The 17,454-nt window shown below is 42.7% G+C and overlaps 1 protein-coding gene across 2 annotated transcripts; it reads left to right on the top strand.

Moving 5' to 3' along the window:
* Positions 1-25: 25 nt before the first annotated feature.
* On the top strand, positions 26-16,516 carry Pdcd6 (programmed cell death 6). Of its 2 annotated transcripts, none has more exons than XM_005065425.4 (6): positions 26-220; positions 854-915; positions 5,512-5,556; positions 7,011-7,163; positions 11,877-11,986; positions 15,973-16,516. In XM_005065425.4, the coding sequence occupies exons 1-6, from the start codon at positions 120-122 to the stop codon at positions 16,069-16,071; spliced, it is 570 nt and encodes a 189-aa protein (XP_005065482.1). In that variant the 5' UTR covers positions 26-119; the 3' UTR covers positions 16,072-16,516. The 2 variants fall into 2 exon arrangements, with proteins under 2 accessions (XP_005065482.1, XP_005065481.1); XM_005065424.4 differs by having other exon boundaries at positions 27-220; positions 7,011-7,169.
* Positions 16,517-17,454: the final 938 nt, after the last annotated feature.

Below are 17,454 nucleotides of genomic sequence, written 5' to 3'. Positions count from 1 at the left end.
TGACTCAAAGGCACGCGCTTCCGTTGTTCCCAGGAAGTTGTGGGCTCCTGGTCTTGCCCGGGACGGAGGCGGAAGCACCGCGTTTGGAGCTGGTCCTCGTTACCGCTGTGCATCAGCCCATGGCGGCTTACTCCTACCGCCCAGGCTCGGGCGCCGGCCCTGGGCCTGCTGCTGGAGCTGCGCTGCCAGACCAGAGCTTCCTGTGGAACGTCTTCCAGCGGTGAGGCCGGCGCCGCCCGGCTCCTCCGGCCCTTGGGCGGGTCCTCGGTTTCCAGGGCCCACTCGCCGGTTCTCTCTTGCCTTCTTTCTCTCCGACCTCCTTGGCAGCCCTCCCTACCCCCCTGCATCCCCGGCTTCCTCTCAGTGGCACAAGGCTCAGGGTCATGTTGGCACTTCCTTTGGCTCAGGGCTGAGGGGCGCGGAGCAGCCGCCCCACAGGGTCTGGTGTGCTTGCTTTAAGAATGGGGCAAAAATCTTGAGTCAGGAAAACAGCATCGGTAAAAAAGAGCTGGTTACTACTGCAGCGTCTTTTGTCGCTGGCCGTCCTTCTGAATTGCCTGATTGTCACTCCACTGACACGTAGCCAAGGAATGACTGACTTATTTGTCCTAGAGAATCCTTACCTAACCTGAAAAATATGAACGGGTGCAGGTATAGATTTAGACGGACCTGAAGAACTAAGAGAAAGTGGTCCTTAATCTCTGGCACACCTGGGGGTATGTGACCTCAGAGAAAGAAAGGTCTGGCCAGAGTAACGCTCCAGACCTAATGTAGATTTGATAGAAATGATGTTTTATTTTTCCTTTATTTTTCATCACCAACTCACCCGGTCTTTTTTTTTTTTTTTTTGTAGGGTTGATAAAGACAGAAGTGGGGTGATTTCAGACAATGAGCTTCAGCAAGCATTATCCAATGGTGAGTTGAAGCCTGATCCACTCACAGTAAGCAGTTTCTTTCCTGGAATTATTTCCAGGAAGGTCCTGCCATTACCAGCATAAGGTAAAGGTGTTTCTAAGCTGCCATGCCCACATTTTCTTGATTATCATTATTGTTGCCTCCCCAAGCTCCAGAACAAATGTATGTGAGGAGCCTCAGAAAATGCTTTCTGAGAAATGGGCTCTACAGGGTAGCCTTGGGGGAGAGGTAAAAGGCTACCTCTTCGACAGAGGTCCCTTAGTCATCTAGAAGGCCTTTGACCTACTTCAGGGACTCTGAAGCATTGTCAGGTGAGATTTAGAAGTAATTGTTTAGTTTCCAGATGGTCCGTAAGTACTTATGTGGAAATACGTTTGCTGTAAGCTAAAACTCGGGCTGATTTGGAACTAGACATATGGCAAGTCTGTCAGCAGGATCATGGAGAGGTAGTTATATAAATGTGAGGAAACTCTGTCCCAGCAGAATCAAGAGGAGTGTGGCCTCTGTGTGGAGCTCTCCCTGGAGTCGTCACTATCATTAATCTTTAGTGGTAGCTATTACAGACGATTTTTTTCTTTAAAAAAAAATTATCTAAGCTGGGCAATGCTGGCACACATCTTTAATCCCAGTACACGGGAGGCAGAGGTAGGCGGATCTCTGTGACTTCAAGGTCAGCCTGTTCTACAGAGCTAGTTCCAGAACAGCTAGGGCTACACAGAGAAACCCTGTCTTGAAAAAAAATTTTTTTTAATTTTAAGATGTATTTATTTGTGTGAATATTTTACCTGCTTGTATGTGTGTGAAGCAAGTGTATGTATGTCTGCTGCCCACAGAGGATAGAAGAGGGCATCTGATCCTCTGGAACTGGAGTTACAGATGCTTGTGAGCTACCATGTAGTTGCTGAGAATCATCCTGGGTCCTCTGCAATGGCAGCAAGTGCTCTAAACTTCTGAACAGTCTCTCCAGCCCCAACATCTCCCCCCCTCCCTCCCTCATTCTCCCTCTCTCTCTTTCTCTTTTTCTTTGACAGTCTCGTGTGTTCTAGGCTGGTCTGGAACATCTGTGTAGCCAAGGATGACCTTGAACTTGGATATCCTCTTGCCTGTAACTCCTGAATACTAAGTGCTGGTTTATTCCATACTGAGAATAGAACCTAGAACTACATGCACAGTGGCAAGCACCTTACCAACAAAGTTTTCCGAGACAGGGTTTCTCTGTGTAGCTTTGTAGCATATCTTGGCACTCGCTCTGTAGACCAGGCTGGCCTGGCCTTGAACTCACAGAGATTCAACTGCCTCTGCTTCCCGAATGCTGGGATTAAAGGTGTGCGCCACTAACGCCAGGCTTATTTTAGAGCTTGTTTCTCCCTAGGTGTGCTATATAAGTTTGGGAAGGGATTAGTTTCAAGATATGAAAATTTTAAAAGACTTATTTTTGTTATAAAGGGAATCGTTCTCTGCACTGGAGAGATGGCTCAGTGGTTAAAGAGCATAGACTGCTCTTCAGGAGGTCCAATTCCCAGCACCCACATGGCAGCTCATAACAGTCTAACTCCAGTTCCAGGGGATCCAATATCCATGGCAAAACACCAGTGCACATAAAATTATAGATAGATAGATTGATTGATTTAAAAAGGGGGGGTTATCAGGGGAAAAGCAAAGTTTGCAGGAGCAGCCACAACCGTGTGTTATGAAGTACATCTTCCAATGAAGAGAAGCAGGGGAGCCTAGGGCCCATGGCAGCATGTAGGCAGCAAAATGGGTACCTAGTGGTTTGGCTTATGTGTTTAGTGACCTCCGGTGGATACAAACAAGGTAGAAAAGCCCAGAAGCTTCAGAGTGAAGGGAAGTGACAGTACCTCAGGTATGAGGGCAAAAACCCTGGTATCACTATCACCTGCTCTGTGAGGCTGTGAAAGAACCGGAGTTTATGCTCATTGACAATCTGCTGTATTTCCAAATAATCAGAAAACAAAATAGAGTAAAATTTAATTATGATAGCTGAGAGGTAGAAAATGGACAGTAAAGATGAAAAGTCAACAATAAGCCATAAATTTGATTTCAAAAATTTTAGTAGCTAATGTGAAGAGGAACATGCATTCTATTCAGTAAATATGATCTTGGTTTTTCCAAGGAACAAACAAAAACAGTCACCAAAGCTTCTTGGGACACACAGATTGTTAAGCTGTGGTCTGTGCAGCACGAATGGGGCCAGTTCTTATACTCCCAACATGAGCCAAGGGTTTTCCCTGTTTATCTTGAGCACGGAATCAAAGTGATTCTGACGTGAATTAGGGCTTAGTGTCTTTCTGGCAACTGTTAGGCATTTTCTCTCTCAAGTAGGCTCCTGTTCCTAAGGCTGGTGCTTTTAGGACCTAACCACTCCATAAAGGACCTGCCTTTTAATACTGTTAACCACAGCAAATAAATGTTGCCTTCAGTTTCAGAGGAAATAACTTTCCAACTTCAGCGTTTTCTGGCTTTTAGATTATAAGCTTCATAAAGAAAGTTTACAGCTGTATTGTGCAGGGACATTTATCATTGAATAGTTGCATATGAATTCTCACTACTATGCTATGTTCTTGTGAATTTAAACTATTTTGAGCTCCAGTCAGTCTTCTAGGATTGGTTTTCTGCTTTGATTTTGGAATCAGGTTAAACTATTTTAGGAAATTTAACTAATATGTTATGGAAGGAAATGTGAAATCAAAAACAGCATGGTTTCTCACTTCAGTTTAGTCATTTCTAAGACCTCTTGGTTGCTGTGTAGTTGACAACATGCTTGGAGTGTTTATGGGTACACTGGGCCTCTGTGAGACTTGTTGACATGAGACTTGTTTACGTAGAAGTGTGGTCAGTGGACAGAAAGAACACAGAACAGGGTTTGTTTTTTCATCTCTGCAACCACAGTACCTGCTAGAAGAAACTCATGGAAAGAAAAATTTGTTTTGGTACACAGTTTGGGTTCAATCCATCCAGAAGCCGGGCATTTGGTAGGGCAGAACCATTCACTTCGTGGCAGCTAGGGAGCCTAAAAAGGGGGTTGCTGGTGTTCCTTTAGCTGGGCTTATTAATATCTTATTAATTTCCTAGGTGTTTGATTTTTAAATCCAATCAATCAAGCTGGCAATGAAGATAACTATCACAGGATTTCTCTTACCTATATGAAATGATGTGCCACAAACTTTTTTGGGACTTCGTGGGTTATATATTAAAAATTAATTTTTCTCAGGCTCCTTTTTGGTTTGCTTATTTGTTGGGTAGTCTTTTGTAAAGTGTAGCCCAGACTGACTTTAATTAAAACTTCTGTTTAGCTGAGGATGATTTTGAAATTGTAATTTTCCAGCATCTGCTTCTCAAGTGCTGGGATTTTTGTTTGTTTTCTTTTTGGTTTTTCAAGACAGGGTTTCTCTGTGGCTTTGGAGGCTGTTCTGGAATTAGCTCTTGTAGGCCAGGCTGGTTTCGAACTCACAAAGATCCGCCTGCATCTGCCTCCTGAGTGCTGGGATTAAAGGTGTGCTCCACCACCGCCCAGCTGAGATGAATGTTTTTAATTATACTTTGAAAATAGTCTCTTTTTTTTCTTTTAAATTTTTTTTCTTTTGGAGACATTTTTATTAATAGAATTCTAGTTTAGGATAAAAAAGAGCTGTGGGAAATCACACCTATATAAGCAAGATGATTCCCTGTAAAATTATTATTCAGTCGCTGTATGTCTTTTCCCCGCCACTGGCCTAGTTACATGGGTTGCCCTGTGTTGGTACAGAGGGAGTTTGAGATCTACTTGTGGCTTTGACAGTTGGACAGGGAGAGTATCTCAAAAGCTGGATTTCCGGGAGCACCAAAAGTTGTTTTTTGTTTGTCTTTTTGGTTTTTGATACACGGTCTCACTGTAGCCCAGGTTGGTCTCAACTCTCTATCTTCCTGCCTCTGCCTCCTGAGTACTGGCATCACAGGCATGTACCATCATGTCTGACTTCTTTGCATGGGCAGTTTACAGCAAAGATGTGATTTGTGACAAAGAGCATTATTTTCCACAGGACGGCTGGAGCTTAGTGGCTAACTACTGAAAAATGATAAGACTCTCAAGCTCAGGACAGTTGCCCTGCTGGTAGCCTGTGTATTTAGTAGAGTATGTCTCTAACTGATTCTAGGAGCCCATTCCTGGTTTTCCACCCAATTATCCCTTGCCACTTTTACTCTGTCCCCTCTGTGTAAGGAGCTGTTATGGTGAGTGTTGTCCTAGAGAGTTGTCAAGTCTGAAGGTGGTCTTTGCGACCCTGGGCACAGCCTAACATATCTGCTCTTCCCAAATATTTGCACTACTGAAGTTCTACAGAGAAACAGCATCCAGCCTCTGATAATTACAAATATTTTAAAATTGGAAGTACAGACTAGCTGCTGATGGAAGTGTCCAGGGCTCCTTACAGGCTAAGGCAAACAGATCTTCTGGTGTCCTGAGGTACAGGCCCCTGCTTGCAGTCTCTATTCCAGAGCAGACTACTGAGTCTCATGGACTGTCATAGACCAGGCACTTACAACGCCTTGTAAGTTTATCTTCTTTTGTCTGATTGCTACTATGTCATTTGTTTTCAGGTACTTGGACTCCATTTAATCCAGTGACTGTTAGGTCAATCATTTGTAAGTATCCATACAGACAAGCTAAGTGGTTGTTTCTGTGGGTGCTACTATAGCCCCAGTCATATCAAGTGGGCTCTTGGGTTTTATCCTCCCTGCTTCTGTTATTTCTAGATGCTTTTACTTATTTGTTAGTTTAAATTTACATCTTAAGTCTGTCCTTTCCAGTTCTAATTCTGAGGTTATAGATGTATAAGATTTCCACATTAGAGTTCCCTTTAAGCCTTATTTTGGTAGTATCTTTTTTAAAAATTCATTTTTTTTTTTTTCGAGACAGGGTTTCTCTGTATTGTTTTGGAGGCTGTCCTGGAACTCACTCTGTAGACCAGGCTGGTCTCGAACTCACAGAGATCCGCCTGCCTCTGCCTCCCAAGTGCTGGGATTAAAGGCATGCGCCACCACCGCCTGGCAAAAAATTCATTTTCAAAGTGGCTTTTATTTAAATGTTATTTGTGATAGTCTTCTAAGCTTTTAGAAATATTACATATATTGACTCATATCTACTTTACCTTGTGTTACTGATGACTTCAGTAATCTGTAGGAAGGCAGGCTACATCTAATAATTCTTCCTGCCTGTAATTGATTTCCTTCATGTTTTAGTAATTTTTCTTTGTTTTGCAAGCTAGTGTTTGGGTCCTCCAGGAAGGACTTCATTATGTCTTTCTTACCAGGATATGGGTTATCAGTTTGGGTTCTCCCTGTGTATTAGTTTCTTTTCCATTGCTATGTTAAAACACTATGAGTAAGACAACTTATAGAAGAAAGAGCTTACTAGGGCTTACAGTTTCAGGAGATTAAAGGTCTTCATAGTGGGAAGCCTGGCAGTAGGCAGCAGGCCTGGGAGCATGAACAGGAAGCTGAGAGCTCACATAAAGAATTAAACAGATTTTTTAAGAAATGAAAATTCAGGTCTTAAAAATAAAATCCAAAGTTAATAGGATCGTAGACTAGGACATCTTCTAATTAAAACAGGCATTTCTTGCCCTAGGAGAACTCCTCTGAGCCTCCCTCTGGAGGTATGTGCCTGGGCAGTATAGAGAAAGGATTTACTCTCAGGACTAGGAGCTAGGATATTGGGGGCTTTAACTTTTGCATACCATTTTCCTTCAGATAAGGTAAGAGTACTTCTAGTGCTTCTGTTTTCCAGAACTTTCTGAAGTGTAAAACATTGTTTTTTCATAATTATCTACCATGTACACCGCTGTGAGTGTGTGTTCTGGTTGTCATTACTTAGGACCTGTATTGGGTTACTGTCCCCCACACTTCCCTTCACCCCAGGCAGGGGTGACTAGACTGTTAGAAATCTAGTAATTTGTTCAACAAACTAACTTTTACTAGCCAGCTGGTATCTCCAAGCCAGCACCTGAAGGCCGCAGAGGTGTGGGAACTGTTAGTTCTGCACTTTTGCTGTTGAACATACAATCGTAATGTGTGTCTGGTGTTCCTCTGCATCTCAGCTATGTTTGACCGGGAAAACAAGGCTGGAGTGAACTTCAGTGAATTTACAGGTGTGTGGAAGTACATCACAGACTGGCAGAACGTCTTCCGAACCTATGACAGGGACAACTCTGGGATGATTGACAAGAACGAGCTCAAGCAAGCACTCTCAGGTTTTGGTAATTCACTTGTATTAATTGTATAGCATATTTCATTTTGGAATATAGGAGTCCCTCAAGCTTTCTTTTACTTTGTTTGGTTTATTGATTTTTGTTTTTAACCCAGTCCATGTGAAATTTCTGTTTATGTTGTACAGGTTCATATTTTGATTCTATTTTTGTCATGAAGATTTATATGTGACATGGAGTCTTTCACACAGTGTTTCATCCAAAATGAGATAAGGGCTATGCAAATCATTTACTTTTTGTGAAATGAGATGGTGTCATGAGCAAGATTGAGAATGTGGCTTTTGGAACAAATTTAAAGTAGAAAAATGAAAATACAGTGGTATGGAGTAGTTGACAGCTTATAAATAGTGGTTTGTCAAAGTACATAGACACAGTGATAAAATAACACTTAGAAATAATTCCTTAATGATAAAATTTATCAGTCCATCCAAATTTTGCTTCAGTGGGAAATTATAAAGTATGCTTACCCATTCTCAAATGCGTTTAGCACGAGTGTGTTTGGCGTGGGCTTAGGCATGCAAAGTGTGTTGTGTTTCTCACAAATGTTCATAGTACCTGTCCAGAGTATAATTAGAGGCTCCCAGAACTAGCTTGGAGCCCCAAGAGAAAACTGAATCACTGAAATGTTTGCATCCCATCTGTAACTTGTCATGATTATGCCAAGATTCGAATATGGAACAGTTTCATTTAGTACTCTCTGTTCTTTTGCCCTTACCAAACTCTTCTGTGTTTTATTTATTTATTTGTTAATTTATTTATTGGTTTTTCGAGACGGTTTCTCTGTGTTGTTTTGGAGGCTGTCCTGGAACTTGATCTGTAGACCAGGAAGGATGGTCTCGAACTCACAGAGATCCGCCTGCCTTTGCCTCCTGAGTGTTGGGATTAAAGGCATGTGCCACCTACACCCGGCTCAGTATTTTATTTTTTAAAAGATTGATAATAGATGTCTTCTAGAAAAGTTTCATTAAAAAGTGAATTATAATCTAATGTATTGTGAATATCTTGACTTTCACTTTCCTAAAGTATTTTATTTCCTACTAATATGGCTTCTATAATTCTGCCGTTTCTCCTTCCAGCATGACCATGACCACCCCTTTTCTTTCATCTTCTTTCTTCTCACTTTGTCCTGGGGCAGTTAGAAGCATAAGCGCCCTCTGAGTCTTGATCAGACCATGGGCTTTCAGAGTCTTCTCCAGGAAAGCGTGTTTGTCAGGGGCCAGTGGGCCATCTTGGACAGTGCCAGCATCTCCCTCACTTTCCAAACCTTTTTCAGCTCAACAATCCCCTGTGAACTCTCGTGGTAGTTCTGCCATGATTGTTCCTGCTGTCCTGATACATTTCTCATAAGTGTCCAGGAAAAAGAAATGTCTTTCTGTTTGCATGCTAATTTGGAATATTTTAGACAGAGTTTCTGTCCTGCCCTATTGTGCTTTTTCTGTCCTGCCCCATCCTGCTGCCCTTCAGTCCCAAATAAACACACAGAGGCTTATATTAATTATAAACTGTTTGGCCGATGGCTCAGGCTTCTTATTGACTAGTTCTTTCTTAATATTAGACTGTATTGCCATGAAGCTTTGGCTTACTGGTAATGTTCAGGCATATTACTCCTTCTCTGGTGGCCCCCTCTCTGTGTTCCTCTTCCCAGTCTTCCTTGTCTGGTAGCCCCGCTTATACTTCCTGCCTGGTGACTGTCCAGTCAGCATTTATTCACCAACCAATGAGGAAAACATATATTTATAGCATAAAGAAGGATATCCACCCCCCATCAGAATATTTTTGGTGGCAGCTATTAGGAAGTTGGCTTTAGAAGCAAAAGTTCCTATTCTGACTCCCAAAATGGTTGTTGCTGTTGGGTAACAGGAGCTTAGTAGGGAATAAGAGAATCTGTGGTGTTTCAGGCTAACCCAGTGATACCTATTGGCTCTAATGGGACCCCATGTGAGTCTGATGATTCTCTGTTCGCTGAAACCATTGCTGCAAAGTTCTGTGGCCAGGTCCAGAGATCTGGATGGGCATGTACACTGCCCTGTAGGTGTGGCTTTGGTTCCTTGTTAGTTACTTCACCTGCAGCTAAGCCATCTGTTCTGGTGGGCAGCACACTTGGAGTGAATAATCCCTTACCCCAAACTCCGCACATCTTTGAGCAACACTTTTCCGTGTAGCCTCTGGCAACTTATGTAGTTTGGGTTTTTGTGTTTGTTTGGTTTTTGTTGTTTTAATCAGAAAAACTTATGAAAGTATATTTCCAGCCATGTTCAATCTTGTTACATCTGCTCATCTCCTATATGGTGGAGGCTTAGGCAAATCTGAAGCCTCTAGCATGACCTCCAAGTAATATGGTTGCTTATCATTGACTCATTTCACAAAGTTACTGGTTTTTAAAAATGCTTTGCCTAAGTTAAGATTGGGTGAGGCCCACATACCTTTCTCATGCCATTTGCTGGTTGGGGGAAAGATATTAGTACCAGGCAGATCATTCCTGTCCATTAGAGGTCACAAATTTCAGTCAGGCTGTGTGTGAATGCATTGGGATTCCTCAGGAAGCACGGGGCTATATTGCTTCTAGTAGTGGAATGTTTTTGTCCAGGTGCTCACTTCCTGGTGCTGACCAACCTAGCCACAGATCAGTGGCCCTGACCAGTGGTGTCAATAGAGTTATCTGTCTGGTGGCATCATACCTTCTATTGGTTTCTAGGTAGAAAAGGACTTGCCTCTCACCAAGGGTGTTGGCTGTTGGAAGTAGATAGAGTATTTCTATTTCCATTCAGTGAGAGTTTCACCTCTGGGGCTTCAGAAGAACATTCCTGACACACTCGGGGCAGAGTTAAGATTAGGTATGTCTTCATACTACCTCTCTCAGTTCCTTCAGCCCTCTTGTGATGGCATTCTACCTGGTCTGTCCTGAGATGGTCAAGTCTGACTCCAGGGCACTTCCCTGGTTGAGAATTACAATCTGATCTTGCTGCTTGTGCAAGAGTGGAGGCCTCTAGGTGACCTTATCCTATTAGATAGAAACAAGTTGGTGTGCAGCCTGGCAGTTAGCAGGCAGGGTCTATGTGTATCTCACTGGTCAGTCCTAACCAGGCCTCAGGACTGAACACAAAGCACTTAGGTGCTAAGGCAGCTCTATTCTTGCGTGACCTTGTATTGAAGGAGGTCTTTGGAGGACAGTTTTCTGCCAAATTTTAGCCCCTCTGGGGAGCTTTTTTTTTTTTTTTGTGGTTTATTTCTTCGTAGTTTACTTTGTTAGTCTGCCTGTCGTCTTTGCTTTCCCTACAGGAATGCCAATAGTCAGAGAAATTGCAAGGTAATTCTAGCAGCAATGGAGTTGCTTCCGTGCGCAAACTAGAATTCTTATATATTTGTTCTCATTTCATTGGTCCTTTCCTTATCCTAGCAGGAGACCAACAGTACCTGTCTTGCTCTGTCTATACCTGGGCCCAAGCTCTGTTTTCAGAGGGTCAGCGCTTAACATACTAGGTATAAGGAAGTGAGGCATGTCGGCTGTTTCCTACGGGCTGTCTCTTTCGGATTTTAATGGGGGGAGGGGTTGTCCTGTCTTCTGCTTGATCTGTAAGAAAGGAGGCTTCTGTAGCAGTTTCAGTGTTACACATTTGCTTATGGTTGCAGAATATAAGGTTCCTGTCTCCACTTCCCATAACTACTCTGGAAGGTGCTGTGAACGTTTTTTTGTTTGTTTGTTTATTTGTTTGAACATTTATCAGTATATATGCTTCAAACAGGAATTTACTGTGGAATTCAGACAATAGGTGTACTTACAAAGCTCCCAACAAGACTGAAAATCAGTAAAATTACTTGGGCACCTGGATTTTGTCTCCTGAATCAATAAGGATACCCTGATCACAAAGGTGATAAGGGCAGGAAGCAGATGACATGACCTTAAACATGGCTTCTGGTCATGTCAGTATGTCTGGTGTGCCCACACATCTTCACAGCTCTCATCTCCTGCTTTTCAAACACACCTAATAATTTGGAAATGAAATTATAATGCCAGGTGATTTGTTACTGATCCTGAACTTCCAATGAGGCTGATTAGCTGTAGTCTCAGAAACTTAGAATCATAATGCCTAGTGACACATTATTGATTCTAACCTTTATGAGGCTGACCAGCTGTATTTTCAGAACCCTGATCCCAAATGAACTAATTTGTGTAGGGTCCCCATCAGTTGCCTCCCATCTTTAAGTTGAGACCCATGTAACTAGAACCTTTAGTGACAGTTTAGCTTTCATAGCATCTTCTAATGACGAGTGACCAAGGACAGCAAGTCACTGAGAACATTCGTGTCTAGATGAGTTAACAAAGTGAGGTATCAGGAATACCAGACCTTGTGGGTGTCTTCTTAGGCACGGACAGAATGAGTACAGTTAGCTGACTTAAACCATTGAGCTCCTAGGAAGCAAGATGGCAAGCAGCACATTCTGTCACTACTCAGACTTGCAAGTTGATACTGGTATATAAGATCACTTCACAGGTGTGACAACACATTTATTCCAGAATACTATGTTTACTTAGAGTGCCTTTCAGTAAGTTTGTACTTTTTTCTCTCTTATTCCCACCCAGTCACTGTTTGAGCTGAGGCCTTAGGGTCTTAGAAAGGAAAGTTTTGACAGTATAAAGTGTAATTCATGCTTTATTCCTCTCCTAGCTCGTATTGACTCTTATCTTCCCTCTCCAAGGCTACCGGCTCTCTGATCAGTTCCATGACATCCTCATCCGCAAATTTGATAGACAAGGACGCGGGCAGATCGCATTTGATGACTTCATCCAGGGCTGCATCGTCTTGCAGGTAACCAAGTAGCTCCATGTGGCTTTGCTGTGGCATGCAGAGGTGGGGGGTAGCAGTGAGGTAGCGTCAGAGCGAGTACTTCCCTTCTGTTCAAGTTTTGGAGGTAGAAGAAACTTTTTTTTAAACCCTTGAACTAGGATCATTTGCCTCACTGTGAGGCAAAGTTGTCCCATAAGATTATAATGACCTGGAAAATGCCTGTTCCCTCTTGATGTCACGGTTGTTATTACATCATACCATAAGACATTGCGTTTTTATGGTAAAGCTGGTATGATGAACTTGGATGCTATATATAAGTCTAGCACTTTGATTATATATAGTACATAATCCTTGGCAATAATAATTGGCTTACATAATTGAACTACTCTGTAATATTATGCTTCTTATTTTGAGAAACAAGGTCTCTATACCTCTGCCTTGCCTTAAATTCACTATGTAGCCTATGCTGGCTTTGAGCTCACCCTTCAAAATAATAGAATTATAGCTGTGAACCATATGCTTTCCTTTTAATCACTAAAGTATATATACTTTCTACTTACTAAAACAATACTGAAAAGTACTGGAAAGAGCACTCATCGCTCTACCAACAAGTCTCCTACATTCCTTCCTTCCTTGCTGTGACCCTTTGATTGTGCCAAGCAGCTAAGCATTTGATGGCCTATGCTATCTGGGCATGATAAGCAAATTCAAGGGTATGCAGACACCCATTGATTTCTCAGTGCGTGTTTCTGTCAAAGAAGCAGGTTCTACTATTGCCTCTAGGTTTAAGCTTTGGAAATAAGGTGCATTGATAAGCACTTACATATATTAAGATTTTTGCTATGGAAAATTTCAAACAAAAATCAGCAACAGAGGTAAACAGTATAATGATCATACCTAACAGCTGTTAGTCCAAAGTGGGTTTAATGTGACACTTCCATGCTCCAGTCCCTTTATGTAAAGTAGATTCAGTTCATAGAAAGCAAATGTTTTCTTCATTATTACTTCAGTAGATCCTGTCTCTAAGAGTAAGTCCTTAGAGATTGAATCTAGGTCAGTTGTGTTGGTTGGAGAACCATTGAGAGATGTGGACAGTGTTAAGTCTTGAGATACGATGTAGAATTTTGGTAAATATTCTCCTAGTGTTCTAGTTCAAAAAAAGTCAATAAAAGTGCATCTCCTCTGAGTGGACTGCTAATTACAGTATTCTATCATTTCTGTTTTTGTTTTGTTTTGGGGTTTTGTTTTGTTTTTTGAGACAGGGTTTCTCTATATTATTTTGGGGGCTGTCCTGGAACTCGCTCTGTAGACCAGGCTGGCCTGGAACTTATAGAAATTTGCCTGCCTCTGCCTCCCGAGTCCTGGGATTAAAGGTGTGCGCCTAGAGAGATAACTTAGCAAAAAAGAGCACTGACTGTTCTTTTGGATGTCCCAGGTTCAATTCCCAGTTCCCAAATGGTGGCTAACAGCCATCTGACTCCAGGTCCAGAGGATCTAGTACCCTCTTCTGGCCTCCACGAGGAATGAATGCACTTGGCACACAGACATACATTTTGGCAAAACACCCTTACACATAAAATAAAAATAAGTCTTAAAAAAAATCATTCTGGTCCTAATATGATGTAGGCCTATAGTCCTAGCTTCCCAGGAGCCTAAAGCAATAAGATTCATGAGTTCTAGGCAAGCCTGGCTATATAACAGTGCCCTGTCTTAAATAAGCAAGCAAAGACCTTGGCATGCCACCCCTGTGTTTCATGCTGTGAGAGAATGGGTCTGTTAGAGTTCAAGCTTCAAGTCTCTGAAAGAGGCGACCTCTGCCACTGTGAGTTCCCATGAGGTTAGGGATGCTGCAGTGTTCTCTGAATGAACACTTTACAAAGAGATCTGATGTGAAATCTCATAGACTGTGTTTGAATTATTTTACAGTCAGAGTTCACATTTGTAAGTAAAGTTCTGATCCTTACATTTCTGGATATGCAAAGGTTTTTTTTCCCCAGTCTCCTGGGTAACCTAGTCAACTCCAGAAGTAGCTCTCCACTCTGTACACTCTGTACTCTGTTGGTATTGTCTCTGGTGGGGAGGGGTGCCCCCACCCCCTACCTCTGTGGCGATGACAGCCAGTTTCTTGGATCATTTTACCTTTGGAAAATGACTGAAAATGTTAGAAAGGTGGAGAATCTAAAAGAAAAGAGAACAATGTGCAGTATGGGTAAAAGTTGCCTCAGAAATGTTTCTTTTTTTCTAAAAAGCCCTGGCTGGCTTTGAGTTTTTTCCCTTCTGTACCTGAGGGTGGCCTTGAACTCCTGGTCTTTCTACCTCCATCCCAAGTTCTGGGATTACAGGTTTGAACTAGTGCTCTCAGTAATTCACTTATTCTTTGTATTTTGTTTTATGGTGCTGGAATTGAAACCAGAGCCTTGCACAGGTTAGGCAAATTTAGTCTTTTCTGTAGTCATTTGTCCCTGACAGATGTGTTTTGTTTTGGAGGATGTGTTATTAGATGAGGTTATTGTGCAAACGTGAGTGTGCTTTTCTGGACGGCAGAACCAGTTACACACGTGAGCTGTGTGCGACAGCCACTGTGTCAGCTCTTTTCCTTAATGTTAAAAAATGACATAAATCAATTAGAAATAAGATTTAGGTTGACAATTTTAGAGATCTTAGTCCAGACATGGTCTTTTGTTTTGAGGATTATGACAGGCAGAGAAGAAGGTGATTGGAGTCTTGATACCCCCCTTTCATGGGCACACCGCTAGTGGTGTAATTACATTCCAAAAGGCACCACTTCCCTAATGTGCATTTAGACAGAGCTTCCAAAACATGGGCCTTTTTGGTAGATATTTAAGATTCAGATTGTAGTGTCCAGATTGTAGTGACCAAGACATAGTTTTATGGCCACATGACTGTAGTTTGTTTATGATAATAATATTTTTTTGGGGGGTGGGGGGTTCAAGACAGGGTTTCTCTGTGGCTTTGGAGGCTGTTCTGGAACCACGTCTTGTAGACCAGGCTGGTCTCGAACTCACAGAGATCCACCTGCCTCTGCCTCCCAAGTGCTGGGATTAAAGGCTGCACCACCACTGCCCGGCATGATAATAGTATTTTGTGGAGAGTAGGGAGCTGGGACAAGCTCTTGCTATGTAGGCCAGGATGGTCTTAAGCAGTCTTCCCTCGGCCTCAGTGCTGAGATTCAAATGTGTGCTACCACACTTATGTCTAAAGCAGGAGGTAGGCATGAGTCTTGATGTGCTGGGGCTGTTGATTTCTGTTGAAACATGGAATTCCCTTGGTTTGGTTTTCATTCAGACCTGGTCTGTATGTAACCTAGTCTTAGAAAATATGAGGGAATCTGGGCATGGTAGCACCATGCCTTCAATCCCAGCTCCTAGAACTCTGGAGGCAGAGGCAGGTGGATGGATCTCTGAGTTCAAGGGCCTCCTGGTCTGTAGACCTAGTCCCAGGCCAGCCAGGGTTACATAGTGGGACCCTGTCTCAAAAACATATAACGAACAACAACCAAATGAATGGAATAGAATGGTCTTGCTCATCTACTTCTGACCTGTCTGGGTCCAAAGTCTGCTGGAGAGGCGGTGGGCTGGGGAGGCTGAGCCCTGCGTGATGCTTATACACTGCATGTAGTTGGACTCCCCCCCACCCGACCCTCAGCACATGGGCCCTTTGGGCATGTAGTCAGGATCCAAACTGTAGTGTCTCTGTTCTGGGCTACCCAGACCAGGTCCATGAAATGGATATGAAATGTGATGAAGGGCATATGTGGGTTATAGTTTGCTAGGCCTGTCATACGTTCTGTTGTCATAGAGGCTTTTTTTACCCGTAGAGGCACTGACTAGTGCTCAAGACTATCCTGTGCTTTCCTGTGTGAATGCCACTACAGTGTCCTAAGAGATGAAGGAAATGCATGTGCTTCTGAGATTGGGTCTCCAGATGTCTTTTATCTAAGTTTACTGTTCTATCAAGTAAATTCTCAATGTCTCTGCTTCTCCCAGAGGTTGACAGACATATTCAGACGCTATGACACGGATCAGGATGGCTGGATTCAGGTGTCTTATGAGCAGTATCTCTCCATGGTCTTCAGCATCGTATAACCAGGCCCTGTGAACAACAAGCACAGCATGCAAAAAGACTGAAAATGCCAAATCCCTTAGCTGTGGTAAAGCAGGGCACAAGTACAGTTAGAGCTGCTCTCCATGTAGGCTGTATAATTATACTCGGGGACCTGGCTGTACATATGTGAATATGCTGACTGTGATTCTGTAATGGCACCACACTGTTATATAATACAAACCCTGGGTTTGCTGACTAATTGTGCCATGAGGTGAAACCTAATATTGGTTCAGGATTCTGCTCTCAAGCTATCATGTTGTTTTCTAGATGTCTCTAATTCTGTAGTTGAAAATGCTTTTATTAGCCAATACAATTTTAAAATAATATGGAACTTGCACAGAAGGCTTTTCATGTGCCTTACTTTTTTAAAAAGAGTTTATGTATTCATTGGAATATGTAACATAAGCAATAAAGTAATGATACAGACTGGTGGCCTGCTTTTGGCTTTTTTTTTTTTTTAATCCAACAGGTGGAAGAAATGTACACATTGTTGCTGCTCTATTTAGGGATGTGAACCTAGGAGATTGGGGCCTAAAGTGAGGTGAACTAAAGTCTAATGCAATAGCCAACTTTATTCAGAGCGTCAGACAACTTACTCTGAGGTTAAGAATCACACGAGCAAGATGCTCAATCACAAGGACAAGCCACATGCGGCAAAAACATGTTTTCCACTCCTTTCTGCCACACTTGGGAGGAGCACGAAGACACATTCAAGAACAATCCGGTGTTTTGAAGAAACTGAGATCACAAGGCCCTTGTTTTGTTTTGGAGTTTTCTTACAGGCACTCAGAATTCTCACATATCATGTACTGTGTTTCAACACTTAGGCTCCTAAATTCATTGTCTCACATGTACTCTCCTACATGAAATTATGTCCGACAGACAACCAGGACGGATGGGCTAGGAAGGTGACTTTAACCAACCAGAGATAGGAACCATATTACATTCCCTTACACCAGCTCTGGAGATAGGAGCCACGCCCTCCACCTTCATGTACCCTGCCTGTCAACGCTGCCTGAAGGAAGTAGATTGTGCTTCAGGGAAGGTGCACAAGACAACTGGGGAGATGTCAGGGATGAGAAACAGATCCAGAGATGTAAAGGGAAGCCTTTTCCTTGAGAGAAGCCTTCCCGCCAGCCTGCTTCCAGAGCCGCATCAGTCCCAAATAAACACACAGGACACTGTATTATGAAGCTGTTGGCCTTGCTTGTTTCTTACTGGCTAGCTCTGACTTAAGTATTTAACCCATGTAAGTATTTTTCTTACGGGAGAAAGGGGTTCGGACTTCTGACCCCTATGGTAGCTACATCTTGACTCCCTGTGTTTCTCCTTCCCAGAGTCCTCCTGGACTCCTAGTTCCACCT

Source organism: Mesocricetus auratus, unplaced genomic scaffold, assembly GCF_017639785.1.
Source record: "Mesocricetus auratus isolate SY011 unplaced genomic scaffold, BCM_Maur_2.0 Super-Scaffold_100015, whole genome shotgun sequence".
NCBI lineage: Eukaryota > Metazoa > Chordata > Mammalia > Rodentia > Cricetidae > Mesocricetus > Mesocricetus auratus.
This window is presented reverse-complemented; position numbering and strand designations above follow the sequence as displayed.

Coding starts and splice junctions, on each gene's coding strand:
- Pdcd6 (XM_005065424.4), top strand. CDS start 120: ATGGCGGCTTACTCCTACCGCCCAGGCTCGGGCGCCGGCCCTGGGCCT. Junction 916..5,511: donor TCAGCAAGCATTATCCAATG/GTGAGTTGAAGC, acceptor ATTTGTTTTCAG/GTACTTGGACTCCATTTAAT. Junction 5,557..7,010: donor GACTGTTAGGTCAATCATTT/GTAAGTATCCAT, acceptor TCTGCATCTCAG/CTATGTTTGACCGGGAAAAC.